Source organism: Phaethon aethereus (assembly GCF_964289735.1).
Source record: "Phaethon aethereus genome assembly, chromosome: 3".
In the NCBI taxonomy this organism is placed as follows: domain Eukaryota; kingdom Metazoa; phylum Chordata; class Aves; order Phaethontiformes; family Phaethontidae; genus Phaethon; species Phaethon aethereus.
The window spans coordinates 40,031,999-40,057,341 of NC_138576.1; the positions used below are offsets into that span (position 1 = coordinate 40,031,999).

The 25,343-nt window shown below is 42.9% G+C and overlaps 1 protein-coding gene across 24 annotated transcripts in view; it reads right to left on the reverse strand.

The window, feature by feature from the left end:
- Nucleotides 1-24,381, reverse strand: part of SNAP91 (synaptosome associated protein 91) — a 69,336-nt gene extending 44,955 nt beyond the window's left edge. For all 24 annotated transcript variants that reach the window (XM_081997608.1, XM_081997607.1, XM_081997604.1 and 21 more), the window contains exons 1-4: nt 23,684-24,381; nt 4,687-4,829; nt 3,432-3,507; nt 1,517-1,619 (exon numbers count right to left, since the gene is read on the reverse strand). In XM_081997608.1, the coding sequence (XP_081853734.1) occupies nt 1,517-1,619; nt 3,432-3,507; nt 4,687-4,829; nt 23,684-23,813 (452 nt within the window). In that variant the 5' untranslated portion in view covers nt 23,814-24,381. The remainder of the gene's footprint in view (nt 1-1,516; nt 1,620-3,431; nt 3,508-4,686; nt 4,830-23,683) is intronic.
- Nucleotides 24,382-25,343: the final 962 nt, after the last annotated feature.

Sequence of the window (25,343 nt, forward strand, 5' to 3'; positions counted from 1 at the left end):
CCCCCATCAAGTGCCACAATATATGCATGCCAATTCAGTGACAATTTAAATCAGGGCAATCTTTGCTTAGAGCTTCTTTCCTCAGTATTCCTGGGCACTAATTAATCCCATTACTCCTCCATAGCACTTCCACTGACTAACCTGCCTTGTCAGTCCTGTACCATTACTCTAATGGGACCACACAGCAGCCATGGATGTGTAGCATTCCTTAATTGCCACCCATAGTCTTATACCAGTCTTCACACATGCACATTTTTATCTCCAAATATCACAAACCTGCACAACCACCATTATGTATTGCTCCATTCTGGCCACTGACAGGTATAGCATCTCCTCTCAGGGAATGCATACCACCATTTTTACTTATTCTATGCTATACTCTGAGGCAGCACCTTGTTTTGAGCACCAGAAATAACACACATCGAAAGCCTTTCCAGGAACATATAGCAAGGCAGACATCGGACTCCCAGCAATTCAAACTCATGTTTATTTAACATCAAGTATTTGAAGGTGCTAGGTGACAAAGGAAACTTAAGATGCTAGCACTATTGCAGCCTGCTGGATCAAAGTCTGCCTGAAGTATCAATCCAACTAGCTACTAGTCTTCATGTTAAAAACTTCTTAAATGATCCGTATTCCAGACAGGTTCAAGAGATAACTACTTTGCTCCCCACTGTGGTAATGGCAACCAGCTACATGACAGTTTGAGAGGCAGGAAAGGAAAGCCTGGTAGTGATGTCTGCATTAATAGCTCAGAATCCCAAGCTGCAGAATGCACCAGAACAATCTTGTGTGCAACTCATGATCAGCAGGAGCATCTTTAGCATGCAGTCAATTAAGCTGCACCTTCAGTGGGTGTTAAGCCACTTGCTGCGTTGTTTGTGCTTCAAGAGAGAACCTAGAGCCATTAAAGTCCCAGTTAGAAGAGTCAGAAACCAAAAAAATGTCCTCATAAATACCAACATACTACTCTGGGCTGTGTTAACTTTTTTTTTCTTAAACACAGTCCTTGTGGGAAATAAAACCAGTAGTTTACAACCGTATTCTGGTGAGTTTACAACTGTTTGCTGTGTTGCCTGCTAAGAACTTCAGGTGTTCAGTTCAGTTTTCCCTTGTAATCGGTCACCTTTCTTATGCAAAGGGTCTGGAGAGTAATGAAGCATCCTAAATATAGTTTCAGATCATTTTCTTCTCCAGATCCTAAACACAGTCTTGCTACAGCACAACTTAATAAGAGTCAGATTTAACACCTAGCACTAAAAGCTGCCAGTTCTGCAAGGCACCTTACTATGATATTCAGTATTTGCTTTACTACCCACAGTCTTTCCTCTCCTCCTTGTGCAATTTTTAACCCATTACAAATACTTGAGAAATCCAAACATTTTGGTGTTTCATTGTGACTAAACAAAGAACACAACAACTAAGTCACTGAGACATTAAAAATAAAGCATAATGCCACAAACAATTTTCATAGGTCAAGCAACCCTATCAGTTTACATATCTAAACTTTGCTTACCCTTTCTTCACTCTTGCAAAGTCAAATGCCATTTGTCTGTAGGAAAACGCTTTTTCATTCAAGTATCTACTATAACGCCTTATAAAGGTGGACATGTCATAACCTGCAAAGAACAGTTACACATTTTACATTTAATTTTCATGCTTATTTGGAGGTTCTTTAGTAAGCGATAATGCACAGTCAACAGGCCCTAAGGTTATGTGATGTCTGTTGCACTAGACAACCACACAATACAGAACAGGCATCACAAGACATCTTCCAGCTTCTGAAGAAAAAGCAGTAGTGCTGTACCAAAAAAAAAAAAAAATCTACCACTATCATCTGCTTCCAACAGGTTCGTCCAGTGCACCAGTGGCACTGTTCCTGGGGAGGCCTGCTAGTGGTTCCTACAGAGTTACATGGTAACATTATTTGATGGTGAAATTAGTTGCCCCTCTATTAACGGGAAAAAATGCTGATTTAACAAGTTTATACTTAACTGGTACATGACTTCCAGGAGAATCTACTTCCACTCCTCCACTCCTGCTACTTCATGTATGTTAGTCCCTCCAACTCTTACATTGGCCTTCAAAATTCCCCTGACTAGGTTTACCAGAACAAAGAAATTATGATGGCATTCACAGAGATTAGTGCCTTCTTTGAACTGTTACACCAGAGATCTTCAAGGCATGTGATACTGTACAAGCAGCCTCAAACTTCAGTGACCTTCAAGCCCGTAAGACTTCTGAACAGTTAGTATTACAGTCCATCCTTAGGTAACTCTTTCAAAGTTTCTTCCTCTAAGCTACGGAAATGCGTGCAGAAGGCAACTCCTCCTCTTCCATACAAGTCCCTTTTTGCTACCTTTGTTAAAATCCACACCCCTTGACTTAGTCATTGACTGTATTTTTCCTTAGTATCTCTCAACATTAAGTATCTCCACCAACTCAGGCTTAATACTACCAATTCTGATGCCTCATCTATGACACACTGTTGTATTATCTATGAAAAGGCAATTTAAGTTTAAAGAAAGTGGCAAAGAACACAAAAGCATGCATTTAACAGAATTGTTACCACATACCAGTATCTTTGAACATGCATAGCATGTTTTGCTTAGATAAACACAGTTTTAGTATTTGTTTGGCTTTGTTCCTGCCCTGTGCTACCATTTCTAAAAGATGTTCAAGTCTTTTTGGTGTCACAGCTCTCCCTTTGAGTGATGGAGTAACATGGCATTGCTTCTATCTTGCCCATTATTACAGCATTCCTGCATTCTGCATAGTCTACAGATGTTCCTTGACAGCTGCCAGATTGTAAGTTTCCTCTCTTCTCTACTAGAGCTACCACGAAACAAGCTTTTTCTGTTAAGTGAGGCAACAGGAAAACTCACTAATAATTCCAGAGTCAAAGTAGAAAAAGCAGACATTGCAAGCTTTAAAAAGAACAACTCCTTAATTTTTGCCTAGACCTTCTAAATTCACAACTCAAATCAAAACCAGCTAGTTCTTTTGGTGTCTTCCCCCTGCGTCCCCAAATTAAACATTTGTATAGACAATTCCTAAGTAATGCAGTGTCCCCAAGCAACCAAATTACCATTTAACACTGAGTAAAACCCAAAAAACTAAATGGAAAGTTATCCATTTCATCCTTAACTCCCGTAACAGTTGAGGAGATAGCTGACCTGGCCCTGATTTCAACCAGTACTTTCTAAGGGAGTTGCACGGTTTCACCTCCTGAATAAAAATTTTGCAGGAACTGAGAAACATTGTTCTGAACTGGTCCAGCAGCTGACTTGAGCTCTTGTGTTCATTAACTACCTAAAAAAAGGCTTTGGTAGCACATTTTCATATTATTTGCATCTTATGAATGAAGGAGCAAATTAACAATAGTATCTTACTTGAAATCTTGTTAAGATTATAGACATGAGTAGGCTTACCATGAGATCCACTTTTGTCCAGAAAATTGCTGAGATTGAACAATGTGTTTCTAGATGCCAGGTACTGAATAAATCTCTGCAACACAAAGTTATTTTCTTATCACAGGTTTTATCTGAAGGCTTTGTACCTCCTAGCAGGAAGATTACCAGTCTGGCTCCAGCACACACAACATGAAAACCCAGATTTCTGTCTTTGCCTGCAATACCCTCCCCAAAACCTTTCATCCATTCAGATTAATTTTGTTTAGCCTGCATCTCTACTAAATATCCTACTGTATACATAAAAATAGATTCTGTGCAAATACAAACCAGATTGTGGAAGGAGCAGTAAAGACAGTTAATTCTCAAAGAGATCTGAGGAAGCACAAGATTTATCTGCTTGTAAAGCAGCATATCCAGGCTGGTCCCAGACTTCAATCCAGCAGTCCCCAGTTTCAGCCAAGCAGAGGGCCTGTTTTAATAACAAGCAGGCCTCACATCAAGTACAGGGACTAACAGACTGAAACAGTTACAGAGAGCAAATCAGAATATCGGCCAGAACTTGGAACGGGAAAAACAAGGCAGGAGTAAAAATTTACGCTCTGACACTGGAGAAGTTCATTGCATGAAAATATTGCACTTTATACATGGCCACGGAGGAATTGTTTCACAGTCATACTAAAGATCTTTAAGTACATTGGGGGGGGGGGGTGTGTTGTTTTGGGGTTTTTTTGGTTTTGTTTGGGGTTTTTTGTTGGTGGTGGTGGTGGGGTTTTTGTTGCTTTTTTTTTTTAAAAAAAAAAACACAGACATACCAGTCTATACAGGTCAATAAAAGCAAGGGCAAGGAAAAAGCAATCCAAAAGGCTATCAAGTTGAATCTACAGCTCTAGGAAGATTTTAATGCTCATGCAGAGAGGGCAGCTACCTGGGCAGCAGTACACATGTGCCAGAACATCAACTTTGACTCTAGTCAAAACATCCCTGGTAGTCTTTAATCCTGTGTAGCTGTTTTCAGATAGCACATAAATTGTCAACATCCTGGAAAAGGCTGCTGCTTGTTCTTATGTTATAGTTTTGTAAATGAAAAGACAGATAATCAGCATGCCTCCAACCATGTTGTTAAAGGTAAGTTCACTCCTCATCAAGAATCATTCTTGCCCTTTTTTCTCAGGTCCTTACTGTTTCAGGAGAGATGCCATTGCACTACTACGTTTTTGGCTTGGGAGTCTGCTCAGTGCCAATGTGGTCTCAAGAGAAAGCTGGTTACACTTACCTCATTGCCATGAACCATTAGGTGATGTGTGGTAACTAAGGCCTTGAATACAACCACCCAGCTACTATTTGTTGCTCGTTCAAAAAGTGTATCAGCCATCTGAGGAATATTCACATTTGTTTCATTAGTTGCTTGGATCAAGTCTGTAAGAGAGAGAAAAAGAAGGTGTTAGGTGCTACAAAAACGTTTGCAGCGTGGCCAAGCTCTCAGCCCACCAGGCTGCAGGCCATGGTTGTGACAAACAGCAAGTTGAGTGCTTACATTTGACATTTTAAAAGACACAACAAATTTAGATTATATTAGCACATGCTGACAACACCACCGGTCTGACTCTTTCATCCAACAGTACTAGCTTTCCAGCAATTCTGTCCTGAGCTATGTCCCAACCTTTCTCCATCTTCATCCCAGACAAAGTTAGGGTGCACAACATCACATGCCTTTACTGCTTGTGGGTTTTCAAGCTAATTGTGGCAGTTCACTACCTCTGGGTTAGATGAGTAAGCGTTACTGAATTCTTCACCTACAGGTAATACGTCAAGCACACTGAACCCAGTCACGTCAGCAAAAAGAGATATCACCAAAACCAGATACTCTAGTCAGCTCAGAGATTAGAGTTTCATCACCATTCTACAGCACACCTCCTGGAGTCTCTACAGACCTAGACAGCAGAAGAGTACATTCAGGCATGCATTAAGACCTGTTCAACAGCAAGAAAGGCAGCAATGATAGACATGCATTTATAGTGAAGAAAAACAGTCTTCTGCAAGCAACTGCACCTTACATAGAAGACATAAGACATTAGACTGTCTTAAGGAACGAGTATAAAATACAGCTTTGTGTTCTGTACATTAGGAAGGTGTAGACTTGCACAGGACAGTGCATGAAGTTAAGAGAAGTACTTAAATCATAAACAGCAGGGCAAACTTTCCACGAGCATCTATATTCCACATTTACCGATAGGACCTTTGATTTATTGCATCACTTATTACCTACAGACTCTTGCTAGGCAGACAGCAATGACCTTCGACAAGCTATTTTTGAGGCACAGTTGGAAACCGCATACTGCAACTGCATGACCAAAACCCATGTGATGCCAGACACAGCCCTAGCAAGACTTCAAGGAAACAACTTCATGCAACACAAAGAGCACAGAACACAGACCTAACTGTAGGGCTTAAGCTTAAAGTTTGAAGATCTAAGTAGAAAAAGTTAAAAATTAAAAAGTTTAACTACTAGACTAAGCATTATATATTCATTAGTAATGAAAAAACTAATCTTTTACTTTCCCCGAGAAGAAAGTAATCGCTGTTAATGATTTTCCATTTATTTCTTTCCCACCCCCAGATTAGAAATGTTCATCCAACTAGTCAAGTCATTCAGTGATGACAGCTAATCTACCCTAGAAGCAGACAGGCTATTCTGTGACTGATCCTTGCACACCTAAACTATGCAAGTCTGCTGTAAACACTCCATAGACTTGCTTTCCCCCCACCAACACAACCCCATATAATAGAGGATGTTAATGCTGCTGGGAGCAGAAAGTCATGGTTCGGACTGCTGTGTAACTACTGATTCTGCCTCTGCAGGGCAGGAAAAGTCCAGAGGACAGGTCTGTCTGAACAGACCGATGAGTTGCATCAGCTGTTGAGAACCACCTGGTGTGTTCAGACATGCACTGGAAGCATTCAGAAGCTTAGTAATTTATTTATTCTTTTTAAATTTGTGGCAAGTGATTTTCGTGGGGGGGTTTACTTCTATTAAACAGACTCATTTAAGATACAAGAAATCCATAGCTGAGTCAGAAGCCTGAGAAAACTGCAGTGCTCGTGTGTAAAATTGTTTTTTGTATGGGCATAATTTTGTATAGTCTTCAGTTTCAGGTCAGTGGAATGATTTTCTGTAATGAGACAGAAAACAAAATTATGTGATCTGTTTGCCAAGTTTGATCTTAATGTTTGTCATCGTGGTGCTTTTTGTTTTGGTTTTGTTTCGGTTTTTTGCAGAATACCTTCTGAAATGTAAAGTTAACTTCTATATCCTCAGTAACACTACCCTTGAAGGAGGCAGTTCTGCAGACAAAGTATTACAGAAGTAAAGCCATGCTATTGAATGACAGCAGTTCAAGCTCACAGAGCCCCAACAATTCTCCTTGATCTTGTTGTACATACAGGCCAATAATCTTTTATGCTGTACTGCTGATTAATGCATTATAGAAGACAGTAGTGTGTAAAGGTTTAGAAGCAAGTCACAAGTGGCTTGCTCACCGTTCACCCCGTTCAGAGGTTTTACTGCAGATGACAGCGTTTATCCTTAGTATAAGGAAATACGCATCAAATTTGCAAGCTTTCAGTCCTAAGTTTCAGTACGCAGCTCACTATGGAAGAGGGATGCTATAAATTATGTATTCCATCGGTGGATGTTAGATAATGAAACCTCAGAGGAATCCACCCACAGCAATGCTGGCAGAGGCGACAAGGCAGTACTCCTATACGCTACTGCAGCTCTCCTGAAGTCACCCAGCCATTCCTGCCTCCTCCCCAAACTGCTGGAGGGTACGGCATCTCAGTCTGCAGCTCTGAATGTTTTAGGACACGAGTAATTATAGTGTGCTGAGTAGGGAGGTATGATTAAATTTAAGCCTACTACTTTCAGTGCACAGAAAAGAATTAAACCACGCATGAAGATTTTACTCATCATGGGGGGGAGATGAGAAGAGAGATGGGGGTTAATTCTTGCAGAGCTGTTTCCCATTAAGTCACACCACAAAGTTAAAGAATTCAAGCTTCCTGGGTTTCTTTCCCCCATACCATAGCATCTCAGCTTAACCAGCAATCGTCAGCATCTGAAGCAACTCAGAAGCATAGCTAACTTTAATGAACTCTGAGCAGCAGAGTTTGGTGGCTAAGCTGAATTTTAAAATAAGACTTGGCAAAATTAATTTGCCTTCAGTGTGGTAGGGAAGAATAGGTACAAGGAAAAAGGAAACACAAGAAAAAAGAAAATCTAGAAACTACATTTTCAAACGATTCAGGTATTTACTGATGGGACAGAAACTTAGTTTTCAAAAGAGACATCAAGTTCAAGGTCTTCCAAGCAAGTCACAGGTGGACTTGTTAACATGAACTAGATCATGTTCAGAAATATCAGGTGAAGCACAGCCCATCAGAAGCCATATGAACAACGCTTACAAAGGTGATTATGTTTGGGGTACACAGAAGTAGTAAAACAAGGATTAAAGGTACCTTCCTGATGAAGTTTCTGCTACTGCAGGCATCCATGTCACACACACTAACAGCTAATCCCCAAACCCAAGAACTGAGCTCAAATACAAATTCCAAGCAGAGTAAGAAACCAGGAGTGGTACGGCAATAGCAGCCAGTGCTTTCATAACAACTTTCACACAAGTGGATAAGTTGGAGAAAAACGACCTATGCCCTTCATGTGAATCTGCTTTACTGTGGGACTAAATTATAATTGCCAAATCACAATCCATGATTTCTCCTATTTCCCCTCTTTGCATCTTGCTAGCTGCTATTTTGAACACTCCTTCAGTCTAGAGATCCTTGTTTAAATTATATTCGAGTCTAAATTAAATGTATACTTTTTCTAGTTAAGTTTTCAGATGCAAAACCTATACACATTGAAGGAATAAATGGCTGATCAACTCTTGGACACCATAACTTAAATCTAACCACCAGCTTATAAACTCTTTGACTAGACAATTCTTTGCCTCAGCCTTAAGACACCTGCAACTTATTCAGGGAAGAGAAGCAAGGCTAGAGTATGATTAACACCTTCGTTAATAGTACGACAAACCTGCCAAACTGAGGAAGATTGGTAGAGGGTTCAATGAGGAAGACCAAAGTTAAGTTAAGACACCTTAACTCTTTGTGAGCTTTTAAAGAGACCATTAAAAGATCTAACTAATTTTGGTGTTTGTTTGTTAAGCTCATAAGGTTAAAAAAAAAGAGAACAGCAAGAAGGTTTCACTGTCTTCAGACTTTCAGACTACTTGAAGCTACTACTTGAAAACTACTTTCTGATTTTGAGATTTTTTTTTTTTTTTAACAAGAGAGATTCTACAACACTTTAAAGATTCTAAGTTATTCCTTTACCTTTTCAGATTGTATTCTGGATTGGGGCAGAGTTGTTTTTCTAGTTTTGTTTTGCTGGGGTTTTTTTTACTGTAATAGACAGACCTGGGATTCCCCAGTTCAAAGTTAATTATTCACAATTTACATTTCAGTATGTAGAGAAACAGCAGCAGAGTACAAGACCTCTCTGTTCAGAGGGACACTGATGCCAGCCTAAGAGCAGCTGTCATTCCAGGTTGAGTTAACAGGCGAGCTGCCTCAGCATCTGAGCTATGTCATACATTCAGTTCCTACACTTTGCCAAATATCTCAGAGTAACCCCCTTACAGACCTTCCTTACTATTACGCTGAATGCTACAGTAATCTTCACAAGTTATTTTTCTGGTTTGTAAGTATTTAAATAACGTCCTGAACCTACAGAAAAGGAAATGCAGGATCGTTCCAAATCCAGACTAGTCAAGAACAGAAAGAAGTGGCTTAAAGTAAGAGCTTAAAAGCCTTAACCAAAAAAGTTAAATAGCCAAGTAACAGCACAAGTCCTCCCTTGCAAGACAGAACTGTATCAGGAAGCTACTACACCATTGTGAACTTCCAGGTCTACAGAAGGCTGACCACAAAACAGTACTGGAAAGCAGAACAAAGTTATCTGTTTCTGCTTCTATGATAATTGCTCATGAGAACATTAGATGATTGTAATGTTTTTGTCTTTGACTATCAAGCAATTCCACAAACAAGAGTAGGGAATTTATCTGTGGGATAAATTTATTGAAATTGGAAATTGGAATTTATTCATCTCCTCTTTTCACCCCCAGCTTGCCCCATCTCCACAAACATGCATCATAATTTGGCTTGTAATAATCTTCCCAAGCAGAACAGCAATTCATTCCTCCCCAAAAGTCTACCTCAGGAGTTACTACATCTCACTTTGATCCCAGCAAGCCTACCCTTCATCAAAGTCCAGCATCTTCCAGATATTGCTGATGCACTTTCATGCCTATGCAAATTCAACAATCAATCAATTAATAAACATAATCTTCCACAGAGCACATGCTCTCCGGATACTATAAAGACTCGCCCAGTAATTGAACTATAGTGCTTATGACTACAAACAACTAGGGGGACTGCTACCTCCTCTCTCCAGCCTTACTTCACAGACCTGCTTCTTCCCAAACATATCTCAGACTCTTGCAAGGACAAATACTTGCTGCAGATCCTGAAGTTTGAGAGGTCATGGCAGTCAGACTTCGAACCACACAACCGCATCCTACACCAAGACAACATTTTACAATGTCTTCCTCTCTGTCTACTCGTAGGCATAGTCGTACTACCCATTTCGCAAAAGAGAGAGAGAGTCTCTTCTTCCCTATCAATCACATGAAAACTTTGCTAGAGACAGGGCAGATGACTGAGTACCAGCAAATTTCTCTTGGAGCCTCCTCCAATTTCTCAAACTGAAAGTTTAATAAGCCTTAGAGTCATCTTACCACACTACTCCTTTTTAAATACAAAAGGGCACCACTTCATATATCAAACACCTGTTTTGAAAACAAAGCTCAAAAATCTACTGCCCATATACATTGCTGGATTTTATTCCAATGCACCTTCACACAGTCTGCACCCCTCCTCCCCCACCATATCAAGGCAAAGTATTTGGCTTTAAGTCAGGCGCAAAAACCACCCCAGCTCACTAGCAGTTTAAACAAGTTACGTTGGATTTGCGTCCCCTTTTTGTCCTTAATACAGCTTTTCCTCCTGAGAGCTTCAGGTGCCGCTCTCCTGGGAAGGGGAAAATAAAAGCCAACTGGCAGGTAGTCTTCTACTGGAACTGAAAGGGTGCAACGAAGGCAGCTGTTTCCCTAAGTATTAATAACAGGGAAAAAGCGTGATCATAATGTGTTAAAAAAAATTCTTGCCATAAGCAACTCCTTCAGGTTCTATGAACTATGAATACTTTTTCCTTAAAATAAAAGTTCCCAAAAAACTTACAGCTCCACTGACTCTGGGGAAGAATAATGTGCATTACCTTTAGTGTTTACATTTGAGTTTTCTCCATCAGGGTAATACAACTTTCAGGCCAGCTGTAGAAGCTCAAGTTTAAGCAGCAGTCATTGGGGTTTTAAGTATGGTCTTTAAGACTGCTAATTAATTAGTGATGAATATAATTTATGGACAAGGTCCAAGACCTTACTGACACCCATGATCCAACTATTCAGAAGAATGAAAGCTTCAATTTTACTCAGGAATTAAGTATCTCGACAATAGAGCTGACACCCAGAAGACAGGCTACACAAACTCCCTAGTACAAATGCAGTAAGGAAAGCAGCTTTTTAACCTCGCGCGCATAAAGCCAAAACACTAAGCAAAGGGGAAAAGGCCCCATGGTCAAAGAATCCTGCCTGGTTTCTTCCTGACCCCAGCCAGCGCAGCAAAAGCCTTAACTGTTAAACATGGAGTCTTTCCCCTGTCCAAAGTAGTAAGAAGCTCAGTCTTGGGTCTCATTTGTACAGAATTCATTCACTTTGAATACTAAAGAATTTGTCTCAGGCAAGAATACAAGTTCAGCAAAGCAGGAGAAAGAGGAGAAATCACTGCTCTAATGTTCCTTTCTTCTCACCCAGAGGCGCCATTCCAGACTCTCACTCCACCTAAGTCCTCCTCCACAAATAGCTCAGATATGTGTATTTTTCTGCTCAGAGACAAGAACTGAGCAGTTCTGCTTAAGTCAATATGAAGCAGCCAGTAATTCTGAAGCTAGATGTGCCACTTCTCCATTTTATTCATTTTCTGCAAATAGCAGCTGAGCCACAAATCACTATTGTACTACCTTTTTTGCATAGCTCTCAATAGTTTAAGATATAGAAAATGCCATTTGCATTTGGTGGGCACCAACCAATGGTCACAAGGTTAAAAAAAATTGTCTTGGAGAAATGCTATTCCTAAATGCAAATCCTATTGTAATACGGCATCTTAGATGCCAAATTCTAGGGCAGGCAGGGACATGGAAAAAACCCTACTAACATTACAAGTAGCATTTGACCAACAACTTTTTGCATAAAAAGGAACTTTTATGCCCCATGGCAAATCTCAGACCTCATTCTACAAGCCATTTCCTTCAGCAGTTCAAACCTGGAAGCCGTGACCAAAATACACATTAATTTAGAGAAGAAATATGAAACTGCGGCCACCAGCCAATCTTCTGCCAAGCCTTCAAAGCACTTATCCAATTTCCTCTAAGGGGTAGAATTGTTCTCTCCATCCATGCAAGCACTAAAGCCACAGCCCCTAGGTCTCGCTGCATACAAGAGCACAAGTTTAAAGGGGTTATATTGTTGCAAGATTATTGCTTAGGAGAAAAGCCAGTAAGGTCTAGTTAATTGACTACTGTAACTGGCTATCAGGATTCCAGCTGTGGCCTGTGATTATCCTTCCATGAGGGTGAACAACCCCTAACATTACCTGTTGGTTATATCAATTTGTAACTCTTATCACTTGGTTGTTTACTAGAGTATCAGTAACAGGATTAACTGCAGCTTCTATCAGGAACCGCACAGCTACACTAGAAAAGCAAGGATTTCATGTTTTCCACAGCAGCATGGGGTCATTTACTGTAAACGCTGCCCTAGAGCATTTTCTAATCCGCCTTTACATGTTGGGCTGATCTTACACTCCAGCCACATCTGGCAGAAAGTGGCAATCAACTGAGGCATGGTACATGAGCTATTTCAGTTGCCATGCTGCTGTCATTTTTATTCTGAGAAGAATGAACCCTGGTTAGTGCTATCCACCCCAAAAATGATCTACGTTCCTCAGAAAACCATTTTTAATAAACTTATAGAAGTGAAACTGTCACTAGCCTATCAATTCTGCCCAGAACAGCAACTTGTAATCCACTACAGGTCTGAATAAAACTGAAAATATATTGGAAGCAGCCTGATGTTTCAGCTGCACTGCTTAGCTGTCACACATTGGGAATACATAAAGAAAATGGGGTGGGGATGAAGCAACATGCAAGCAACTTCAGTGACATGTTAATTAGCTACAGCCTGCATGCTAGAAACAGGTCGGTTGAGTAGGCAGGCTCAGCAGCTGACACATCTAATGGTCTGTGTTTTTCCTACTATCTCAGCCAGAGTCTTCTACAAGTCCAGCTATTTTTTCAGTGGAGGTCGTGGGACAATGCAACCTTCAGTAGGGTCAGCCTGAAAAATAACCAAACAAGGCCAGAGCCCATGCACTCTGTCGAGCTGATAAGCCGCCAGAAGCTTAGCATGAGTTCAAATTCTTCACTGAGAATGAAATGCCCACAACTGTGCAGACAGTCCTGTTGAAAACATGAACATATCTGTAGGAAAAAGAAACCAAGTGCAACGCAAACCCGTCCAGTCAGTGCAACAGTATGACCTCCTAGAGGCATACCAAAGCAGTTGCAACTAAACAGCAAGTACTTTATAACATGGGTACAACCATTTCAAATCCATTTTGTCTTGTAACCATCTATCTATAACACAATAAAGACTGTAAGTGTTCTTAAAACCAGATGGCTGCCTCACATGCAAGTGCTGTGTCTTAAAACAGTTGGGGGGTGGTGATAGGGTGGTGTTTGTTTTTGGGGGTTTCTTTGGGATTTTTTTGGTTTTGTTTTTACAAACTGACTGATATCCTTCATGATGAGATGGAGCTTTACTCTTTCCTTGCTAAAAAAAAAAATCAAACGTGTAATTCATTTATGTACATTCCCCTGTACTACACCAGTTAAACAAGAATCCTTCACTTCTGCTGTACAGACAGGTGAGTTTAAGTCTCCAAAATCTTGAAAAAACTAACACCAACTACCAGTAGACTCTACTCTTCAACATGAGCCTGCTGCCTTTCATATACTGCAGATTTCTTGACATCACAAAAGAATTCTGTTAAACTCAATGGAACATCCATCCACCTGAGAGGTGCAAGATGCAGTTAGGGCTACTAACGTTTAAAAAAACCTGACAGGAGTACATTGCTACCTAACAGTTCAAAGTCACCAATGTCTCTGGAAGATGTGTTTGCCACTGGCAGTGGAAGTTTCCTATCAAGCTGTTGATGAGCGGGAGTTGGAATCCATCACGCAGGCTCACATCCAGGCAGCAAATCTTCACGCAGAGCCAGATCTCTCGACTGGAATACCCAGATGTGTCAAACTGCGAAGCACGCTATGGAGGCGAGTTTTGAAAGGTGGTTTCGCATACTACTGCCTAAGCAATTCCCAGCTTCCTGATAAACAAGAGGAAGTTCTTTAAACTCACCTATTCCAAACATAACAAACTTTGCCTGTTAGTACTCTTGTCATTCACAAAAAACAGAGCAATTTTAAATTTAAATCAAGCTTAGCAAAACTAGAAAGACTCCAAATGGCTCAGAATGCAAGATCAGATCAGAAAGTCACAGGCAAGGTTCACATATGAAAATAGCGTTCTGTTTCAGATGCCAGTAACAAAACATCGCTCATGATAAAATTTATATGTTTTCAAAACACTGGAACACTAGATATGCTGACTTCTTCTGGCTTGTTGCCCCTTAGCAGAATGTACATTCTCCTATAAATAGGTTTAGATGAAGCTATAAAACTTAGATTAAGAGCTACAGGGACAAAAACTGTACTTTGGATTCCAGAATCATGCAGCAAGATCCAAAACCAAGTCTCCATTTGCAAACGTTCAGTTTTAAAACTCAGGGTTGTTAAAGAAATGATGCAGTGATATGTTAAAGCTTGTATCTATATTCGACCTCTACATAATGAGAAACAGCAGCCTTCAGAGCCAGGAAACAGAAGCCAGCTGGCTTCCCCCTTCCATACAAGTCCTACACTCTCTGAAACAAGAAGTGAAAGGAAGAGTCCTTTTAAAAACAGTCTGAACTCCCACTTAAGTGCATCTATGTAGGCTCTTCAGTTATGTCTAAAGACGCATGCTCTAGCTAGCGGTCCTGCACTGTGGCAAGATAACCAACCACTGCCTTGTTTTGAGGACCTTCCTCCAAACTTGTAAACTTGCATACATTTTAAGAATGTGGGCGACAAGACACCATGTTTTATTCATGCTTTCAGCAGTCATGTCTTCCTCTCATGAAGGACCATTTTAGAACATTCTGTAAACTATCAGGGAGACTTAAGAGATAACAAAGCTATGCCAGAGGCACTAAGGGCCTGCCAGGCTCTGCAGGCTAACCGCTGACCATCTGCTATGGAAGCGCCCACTGCCATTGTGCCATCTGTGCTCGTGCCAAGCCAAGAGTCAGGTTGAAGTGACTGACTATACTATCCGTAGTCAAGCCACGGTCTTGTTCCACCTCTTTAGGACTGCAAAGTTTAAGAAACTTTCTTGAAAAGACATGTTCTTTGGTCCTTTCAATATAGGGTAGAACAATCTTAGTTCAAGTGGACACCAAACTCTCTGATCTACCCTTACAGGTGTTTCACATGTCAGGTATAACCTAGTCTCCTAAATACCTAGAGACAACTAGCAAAGAGCATTGCTTTCTTCTTCATTCCTTCTTTGAGAAAGTAAAGCCACTTTGTCGAAGTACACAGCTCAACTGTTTTGTTAAAGCTCTGGGGCCCAACTACAACACAGGAGTTCCTGACAACTTGCCTTCTACCTGTGGTAATTTTGCATATTGCTTTACGACCAAGAAAACAGTTGATTGCCACGAGTCAGACCCGAGCTGCAGACACGGTGTGTACATATGAGAGGCAGGGTCCGCTTTCTTGGTGGCCTTCAAGCATGATCATGCCTGTATACTCGCAAAATCTCCTCTGTAAGAAATACTGTAACACATTTCAGTTTTATCAATAGCTATAAAAAACAGACTCTAGGAAAGGCAACCGACACACTGCCTCAACTCAAATGCCCAGAGTAGAGACTACACAAATACACAACATCAGCACGACACCAGGACTTTTCAGCATCCAATTCCTTTCATTAAACTAAGTTAAGATACAAATATTATCTAAAACAAAGCATGAGGTTGCATTATCCTGGGAAGAGAGAAGGAACAGAAGGGTATTTCTGCTTGGTTCATCTGCAAGTTGGTGGTAATACAATGCACTGCCATTTCCTATACTGTGTCTACAACTGAGCTGCAAGGCTCGGACGCCCCGTGGATGCACCATTTGCCAGCAGCCTAGAAAACACTGTTCTAGTCTTCCACCTACATTCACGGTGACACTTCAAGGCTGATGTCCAATACCATTTGTGGCACTAGCCAGATTGCTGGTATATTCCCTCTCCTAGTGGGCTACAACTTTCAACTGCTTCAGCAGATGTGTTTCACAAACTAAAGACAAGCATTTATGAGCACAAGCAGCTTACTGGATACCAGCTATGACTGTTGAATATACACCTGAGCCCACCCTTGCAAAACTCGGTTTGTATTGATTTTCAGTGTTTTCAAGCAGCTCTGCAGAAGTAAGCATGGTCAAAATAGCAAGATTATAAGTATTAAAAACAGTTTTAAGGGTCTAGCATGCGGTTTGCAAAACTCCAGAAAAGGCAAACTTAACTATATTCCGTAAAGTGACAAGCCAGCCTCTGCCAAGTATTCTGATTGCCTTCTGGCAACTGCCGACATCTGTTTTTTTCAGGTTTTAAGCCACCAAGCTCTCACCCAAGGAAAATTTTGGCTAGTAGGAAAATCAAGCAACCATGTCAAGTCAGATGGGGTGGGATACTCTAATAGCAACTTACCAATAAAGCTTCACACTGCAATCTTGCTGGCGCTGCTGATTCAGGGGAACAAAACCACTGCTGCAAACCCTGTGCTACAGATCACTGCCTGCAAACCTACTAGGAAAGCTTCTTCTATTACATCATTTAGTTGTAGTTCAGGGTTCAGCCCTGTGCTAGATGACCCGTTCTGTCAGCACACTAGACGTCCTGCGCTGAGATTCAGACCCTGACTTCCTGGCTTGCTTTATTCCTTGCTTTTTTGTTTTCATGGTATTTGAAACGCCTCTCTGCAAGCCAGGCAGAATACCGTTCCTAATCTGCATGCCATGTGTTGAAGTTTAAAGATTCAAGTCTCATGAGACACTCATGGGTGAGACTACTGCATTTCCCCTAGGCACACACCAGAACTTGTGCTTTTCCACCCTTACCCGCATTCTGATCTGTGGCTTGAAAAGAAGCTCCAAAAAAGAACAGGGAATGTTAACTTAATGATACTGTTTGGTACCACTGACTCATCTTTAGACTATAGTAAGATTAAGGGAAGGGATATAATGTGGTCCCCCACCCTAAACTTTTCCCCACCCCTGTAAAACAGTAGCGCCAGCTCCTTCAGCAATACTATAGGTCCACAGCTGACTGAGGAAGGTCTCTCCCTTTCTTTTCTTGGGGGAAAAGAGGGTATACTGGGTGCACATGGCAAGGTACTGGTAGCAGAGGGGATGCTGCAGTTGTGACTTTGAAGAATAAGGGTCTCTTCCATGGGCTGCAAGGGGTATCTGCTCCAGCACCATGGAGTATCACCTGCTCCACCTCTGACCTTGGTGTTCCCTCTGCCATTTCTCACTTTTTCCCTCCTCCTCTTCCTCTGCCTGTCCAGTGTTTTCTGCCCTATAAGTATGTTTTCCTGGAGATGCCACAAGCTTCATGGACGGGCTCAGCTGTTTCCTATGGTGGGTCCATTGTGGAGCCAGCTGTGTCCAGCATGGAGCAGGCCCTGGTCTCTTCTCAGAGGCCATTCCTGCAGCCAACACCTTGTCATGGACAGGGTCCCAGTACTGGAGGAAAGGTAAGTAGGGTAGGAAGAGCAAAGTAGTCTCAAGTATCTTGAACGTAAGCAGAAAAATACTACAGGCAGGTGCGCCTCTGCTGTATTACCATTTCTTCAGAAGTACGGACTAAACGGGCAGCAAATCCTCATCTTTGGCTACCAACTTCCCCATCCAGCAAGAAGCAGGGTAGACGAATAGCACCCAAAATGCTGTACACTCTTCAGAGTTATCCTGACTGTCATCTTCTTTTAAGCACTTCAGAGGATCCTTCATGGGACAGAGACACAGAAGCATGGACTGACCACACTAACAGAGTACCTTTCTGGAGACTTCACAGAATTCCTCACTAGTGGGACAGGCCCAGGTAAGGCATGCACAGAAGACGGAAGGTTTAAGAGCCAGGCTGGGAAATCAGAGGCACAGATCAAACCAAACCACAGGAAATCAAACTGCAGATTTTTTTGTTTGTTTAAAAGATACTCAATTGCTGCCATCCAGGATCTAAGGCAGTAACACTATGTGACTATTGTTAAACATATTCAAATACTAAATAGAAGTGATTAAAACTATGGACTGGTCACTGTCCTACAGACCATCTCATGAACAAGGGGCCTCAAAGACAGACACGGCTGCTCCATTATCAAAGTCTACTAATGGAAATCAGTACAGCAGAAAGACCTGGCTTGTCCCAGACTGTCATCTATGACCTTGACGAAGCATGTTTAACCTAAGGATCTTGATGACTGTTGAAAACTGCCTAAGAATTCATGCCTTCAGCTGAGCAAAAGCCAAGGGGAAGGAGGGTAGGACTAGTCAATCTAGCTTTATCAAGTTACACTGTTTGGAAGAATGGCAGTTTAATATTACAGTGTCTACCCACTCTTCTGTTTCCTCATCCTCCATCTCCTTAGGCATTGTACCATAAGAAGACTTAAACACCGAAGAGTTCAGATGCACAGGATCAGGTGATCCTGCCCGTGTTTCAACCTTTGTATCTTAATAGGAATTCAAACTTCTACCCAAGCTTCAAACATATTTTGAAAAATCATTAGTTAGCCAAGTCTTAGCTTAACCAAAAGGGCAGCCTTCTCTTGGTACTACATGCCTTAAAAACAGTATGGGGCCGGGGGAGGGAAATTGAAAGTTAATGCCAATGAAATATTAAAGATCAACTAACCTAAAATGCTTTCTTATTAGCTCCCCTCACCCATGACGGACATTTCTACTCCTATTCAGAGATCTACACACATCCAAATGAAGTGAATCTTAGTACTGTTTTGGGAAAGGACATGAGAGAAGCCCACAGGAACAGTGTTATTCAACACAGAGACTGATGACAAGTCCTTACACACAAAAAGCAGTGCTAATCCAATATCCATTAATGAATTAAAGAAAGGAATTTCTTGCTTAGATGTTTTTCTTTCCAGGTGTGAAAGAGATTCACTGGAGTGACAAGGAGGAGTTCACAATTTAGAATACACCCCAGCTGTTACAATAAAAACCAAGACACTGTATTACAGCTGATCTTCAATGCTAACTTTTAAACAAAGACAGTTCTCTTAAGTGGAAACTGTGACAAGTTACTGCAATACAAGATACAGCGAGACATACAAAAGTATTTTCATTAGTGAAGTGTGAAGGATTAAGCCCACTTTGTACAGTGACTCCTTTCTTAGCAATTTTCTTAAAGGTACTTCCACAGCCATAGAGACAAAGTGTCACCTGGACTGCAGAGCAATGCAGTACTTGTACATCTGCGCTACTCCTGCTAGGAAAGGGCCCCAAGTGCCAACAGACTTGGAACACTCCCCAAATCACTTCACAGCAAGCAACTTCTGAAATATGCATCCAGGTTAACCTTAACAGTCACTGAAGCCTAGTGACTCAAAATAGCTCCACTGACCCCTACCTTGCCCCCAAAAAACAGACACACACACATATTCCTCAGGAATGAGATAGAGGTTTTTAAGACTAACCTGTGGGATCCAGCAACTTTATCTTTACTGAGCCCAGGAAAAAAGTTTAACCCATTGCTTTTGGTCAACAGTCGCTTCTGTTTCAACACTAGAGACCACAGTGATTCAAACTTGTTAGAGATCCCTACAGTTTTCAGGAGAAAGGCAAAACACTGCAGGAACAAAAGTGTCTGTAAAAGCAAAATACTGACACCAGTCCTGCAGTGCAGTTACCAGCATGAATTAAACCATAAATTTCCTTTTAGAGCTTTTGTTTGTCAGCCACATACAAATATTAATAATTAGACCTGTGATGGAAAGATGTTACTACAGATACACAGGTCATCTCCACAGCCACAGAAAATCAAGCCCTGATCTTCATCTGCTTTGTTCCCATATTTCATGAAAGTCTCCCAGCACTTGATCAGGCCACCAGAAGGGTCTTCTACCTTCCGAGAATTATTTTGAAGAAGTAAGGAGGCACCATGTAGTCTTTTTAGACTGCACACTCCAGAACTTCCTCCTGCTCCAAAGCAGTTCACTCAACAAATTAAGTGAAGGAAAGTCCCAGCCATTTTAATCATTTTCAGAAACAGGAACTTGTTAGGACCGACTGCAGACACAACCACCTCACTGGTTTCCAGTTTACTTCTCTAAATGAAAGCTTGACAATCTGTTTCTGAGTGAGATCCTTTATAAAAGGAGATTAGCTCAGATCTACCTATTTTTCCCTGATCTATCATGTGTTTTAACATTTGAAAGTCAAGTTATTTCCCTTCTCTGAAAGCTTTTCCCTGCTGACACCATCAGTAACCCCTATTTGTGGCTGGAAGCTGCCTTTTACTTGCCCCACATATTTAAACCCTCAGTGAAGCCGTAACTCATTCTCAGGTTGTTCTGAAAGATGTAACTTCTACGCTGTGCGCTAGGATTGCCCTCCCAGTTAAATCACCACAGCTCATTTATCCTTACCATAGCCCATATACCTCATTCACCCATTCTGCAATGGCCCTTCTCACTACCACAAAATCAAGTTGCTAATCCCCACTTCTCCATGGAAATGCTTCCCTTGCTGTACCTAATTGTAACTTATTCAACATAACATGGTCAGCTGAGGGAGATAAAGTCACCACAATGATATGGCTTCAAGACGACAAGTTTGTTAAGTGCCAACTGCAACAGCTTGCCCCAAACCATCAGAGCATCCCTACTTATGTTCCTTTTCTCCCCACAGGCACTTGGAAAATGCCTTTATTGCCATCTGGCACTACTTTCCACAGCTGCTGGCAATTCACTGGTATGAGTGCTGGAATTCAAGCAAATGGTAAATCTTACTGATGAGTATATGATAGCAACCTAAACATACTTCAGTACTTCTTTACATGACAAGCCTGTGCAGCACCCAGAGCCCATTCCTGTCACTATGCAACTTCCATATTAAAGCCTGCACACTTGTAAGCCATGCAAATACAGAAAACCACACAAAGGTAAACACCTAGCAGCTCAGCTTTTGTTCTGCAGAAGGCATTTATTCTGTTCTCCTTTCCTCACGCACATGCGCTCATAACAAAATCATGCTTTTTATTCCTCAGAGCAAATTCCCTCTAAATAGGGAAACTAAAAAACCTAAACCAACCAAACAAGAAAAAAACCAAACCACCCCACACCTTGTCACCTGTCATCTTTATATAACCATCTGGAACTAATACGTTCTGCAGAAAACATATGAGGACGGGCATCATTGTGTCCCATCCTCACAGGACTATTTAACTCATGTTAAATAGTTGACATCTCCATTTAATTTACAAAGCCCAGCTGCTACACAGGGCAGCAGAAGATAGGTTGTGGGACATGACACCTGGCCACCAAGACACAAAATAAAAATTGTGGAGTACCCTAAGGACGCAGAACTCCCACACCAATGCTAGCATTACAGCTCTTCATAAAGCATCACTCCAACCACTGCTCTCTGGTACCTTAAGTTTTAATCATCTAAATGCTTCACATCTTGACTTAAAACTTACCTTAAGGCATTGGAAAGTTATGTCACATCTTCCAATGCTACTTATCCAACTTTAAATGCAGCCAGCCATGTGGCTCAGATCTATCTCCACCCAGCAGTACACCTCCTGCATGCCTGGGGGTACTCCTCTTTCAAAGGATGAACTTTTAATTTACTCTCTCATTACAATATATAAGTCCTATTTTAACACTTGTTCACACGATACACATCAGAGTGCAAGGAATTGCCTAGCAATTCATAGTTCTGAGGAGATGACTCGGGTTTAAGAGCCTGAAAATATTTTTTTCTTCTAAAACATGAACTTGATTTTCATTTATAGTCCACAACTTTGAATGTGTGTATCTCCCACTGACAAGATTCTGTCTTTAATGATACCAGTTAGTTAAACTCTCAACTGTTCTATACAGCTTGGAAAATAGAAGGAAAACTGATCAGGGATGCATCCTCCCAAGAAATGATAATTTCTTTTCCTCTTGTGTGTCCTACATGCAGGTGGGTATGAAACTGTATGGAATGCTACTGGCTTCAGTCTCTCCCACGCTCATTTTCTGAAGTAGTAGTATTAGCGCAAATATCCAAACACAATCCCTTTCCAGACCTTAATACAGCACTAGTAAATTATTTCTACCTCACTTTAATCCTGCCTATTGCAGATAGTACTTTATTTATAAATATATATATGTTCCTCTGTATGTGTGTGTATACATGTTAAAATACACACAGAGAGACACAGCACGCTTTTAAAAAAAAAAATCCTAGCTCGTGTGGTTAAGCTAAAGCTTCTAGTAACAGGGACTGTCCCGACACAGCCTACAGATTAAGAAGTGTCAACAGCTACCAAACAGCAACATAAGAGATATCAATAATCAAGATAATTTTTTAAAATAAACAAGAGAGAATACATGATATCAAGACAGTCGATCTATTTAAATGATGGTTTAGACTCAAGTCAGTCTTTAATGAATGCTGCTTAGGTCAGCATCTCTTAGATATATATACAAGAGTATTTACGTATACTGGAAGACCCACATACTGTTTGCCACTTTAAGGGTCAGCTATGAAACCATTAGCACTGAAATCTGGAGTTATTTTCAGAGATAATACTACCTCTTTTAAGAAATACAGCATCATCAGAACTGTACTTATATGCACCTGCACCAGCATTACTTAGTAACAGCCAGCAGCCAAGAGGCTGCTTGATATAAAACCTGCTGATCTTTACTTGAAAGTGTTTCTTAGCATGTCCCAAAAAACCTGGAAAAAACACTTAATTTTAGACATTAAAACCTGCTATTGATCTACTGAGTTCAATGCTGGACAGAGTTACTACTGGTAAACAAGGCCAATTAACATCATACAATTAAATTCTTCCACCATTCTACTCCTTGGTATCTCCAAGCAGGGACTGACAGTTGAGTGGGTTGAAAAGAAAGAAAATTGTCAAGACAAAACATCCCTAGCTCATTGTTTTTTAAGAAACATTTTGACTTCAACCTTGTTGCATGCATTAACTAGCTAATGCCAGTCCAGAATTGATCGTAAATCTTTGAGACAAAGCTACAGCCATCTTCAATGAAACGTGATGCAAACCATCAGGCAGCTCACGAAGTTGCTCTCTGATATTTGGAACCTCACCAACAGCCCTTACACTCTCCAAAGGCTGTCCCTATCTACAGCGTGGCATTGTCCAAATGCCTTGCCATCTAAACACACCACCATCTAAACCTCTTCAGAAATCTGCTGTGGAGATGGCCCGCACTCCTACTGGTGCTTGGCCAGCTCCTGGCATAGCGTTTATGTCTCTGCCTAGCTTAATCCTGACCGAAGCAGGCAGCGACAAGCGCGTGTCCATTTTGCCCTGCGTCCAATTCCTTCCCCTCTTTCCAAGACCCTGCTCCGCAAGGCACGCTTCAAACTGCCTTCCCGGATAAAAAGCAAGAGGTCATGAGGAAAAGGGGAAAAAAAAAAAAAAAAAAAAAAGGCTGAAAAGAGTATTATGCAATAAGAGAAGAAATGCAATAATAACTCATCCTCTCCTGCAGATTTCTCATAACCCTTAGGGTTTGCAAGCTGGATTACAGCAAGCGCGGCTGCTCAGGGGCACACTAAAGAGCACCGTGAGCAGTCTCCTCAGCCCCGGGTCTTCGCTGGGGATACGAAAAGGGATGCTCACAGTCCAGGTGCTTTTTCTTGGGCCCCATCACTTCATGCGTGGTGGCTTTGCAGACGGCTCTGGCTACGGCTGATCCCGTAACGCTGTACTGAGCAGCTGCGATGCGATCCGTCAGCGTCTGACCCGACATCTTCGCTGGCGTGCCTGCTGCTGCCTGCTCTGCAGAGGCGGAAAACACGGAGGGGAAGGGGAGATTCCGGGTTTATCGCCGGGGGGGGGGCACGGCAGAGACACGCACGCGGACACACACAGTCACGCCGCACGCACAATGGCAGCGCCCACCCCCCCCCCCCCCGCCCCGTTGTGTAAGCCTCGCTAGAAGGCGCCTGGGGCAAAAAAAAAAAAAAAAAAAAAAAAAAAAAGGGTATTTTAGGCGCTGCAGGGAAAGGACGAAGGAGAAATAATGACGGTGGCAGGAGGAGGCTGCACACAAATAACGTGCGAGCCCCCGGGACGGGAGGAAGGACACCCCCACACCACCACCACCTGCCCCGGCAGCGCCCGCCCGCTCCCCGGGGGAGCCTCCGCCGCGCCCCGGCCCCGCCGCAGCGCCCGCCCCGCCGCCTCCCCGGTGGGAGATTATGGCACCGTTGCGCCATGTTATGCCCTGCCGGTGCCTTCCACGGCCCCCCCCGGCCCCGATGAGGACCCCCTCCCCACCCAGCGCCATGCAGCAGCCCAGGCCGGCGCGGCGGGGGGAGAAGAGGATGAAGCGAGCGCCAGCGGCCGACCTGTCAGCGGGTCCTTCCCTCCTGTCCTCCGGCCGCCGCTCCGGGGAGGGCACCGCCGCCTCCCGCCCGGCCCGTTAGGCGAGGCGCCCCGCGGCGCAGCAGCCCCCCCCCCCCCCTCCCCCCGGCCCCGGTAGCCCCAGATGCGGGCTGCCCCCTCCCGCCGCCGCCGGGGATGCGCTGGGCGTCCACGCCCGGGAGCCGCCGCCGCTGCTATTTCCAGCCGGCGGCTTAATCCTCCCGCAGCCTAATCCCCGCGCTACTGCCGCAGCAGCGCCGCCCCTACCCCGGTGCGGAGGGCGGGGCGGAGCGGAGCGAGCGGGCCGACGCTGCCGCCGCAGGTCGGTGGCCCGGCGCTGTCAGGTGACCCCACGCGGCGCGGACGAGCCTAGCCGGGACGCCCGGTACCGTGAGGCAGAGTGTAGCCCCCCGCCCCATGCCCCGCCGCGCCTCTTAAAGGGGACGCCGCGCCCCGCCGCCCGCCCGGTGTGCGGCGAGGCGCGGCCCGGCCCGGGTCGCCACCCCCATCCCCCCCTTCGCCTCCCGCTTCCCGGGGGCGGGCGAGCGGAGCTGCTCCCCGGTGGGGTCTATCTGGGGCAGCCCGGTGGGGATCGGCGGGGCCCGGAGGTTGTGGGGAGCCGGAGCCCTGTTTGCAGCGTGGTCCTGTCATTCACGCTTAAAATAATGCACCGAGGGATCCCCAAACTGCAACATAACGCTAGATTTCTCCAGAACCTTTTTATGACGTTGTTGTTCAGAGAGAGACAATGTTGCCTCTGATGACAACAACTCTGATGTTGTCATCAGAGACATCCGAAATATGTCCCCAGGAGGGTTTTCTTTCAGTTGCCCAAGGAATCCTAAAGCTCTTGGCTACAAGGCTAGTGAGGACGCATTGCCACGGTTTTACGGTGTGATTGAAGCCTAGCGGA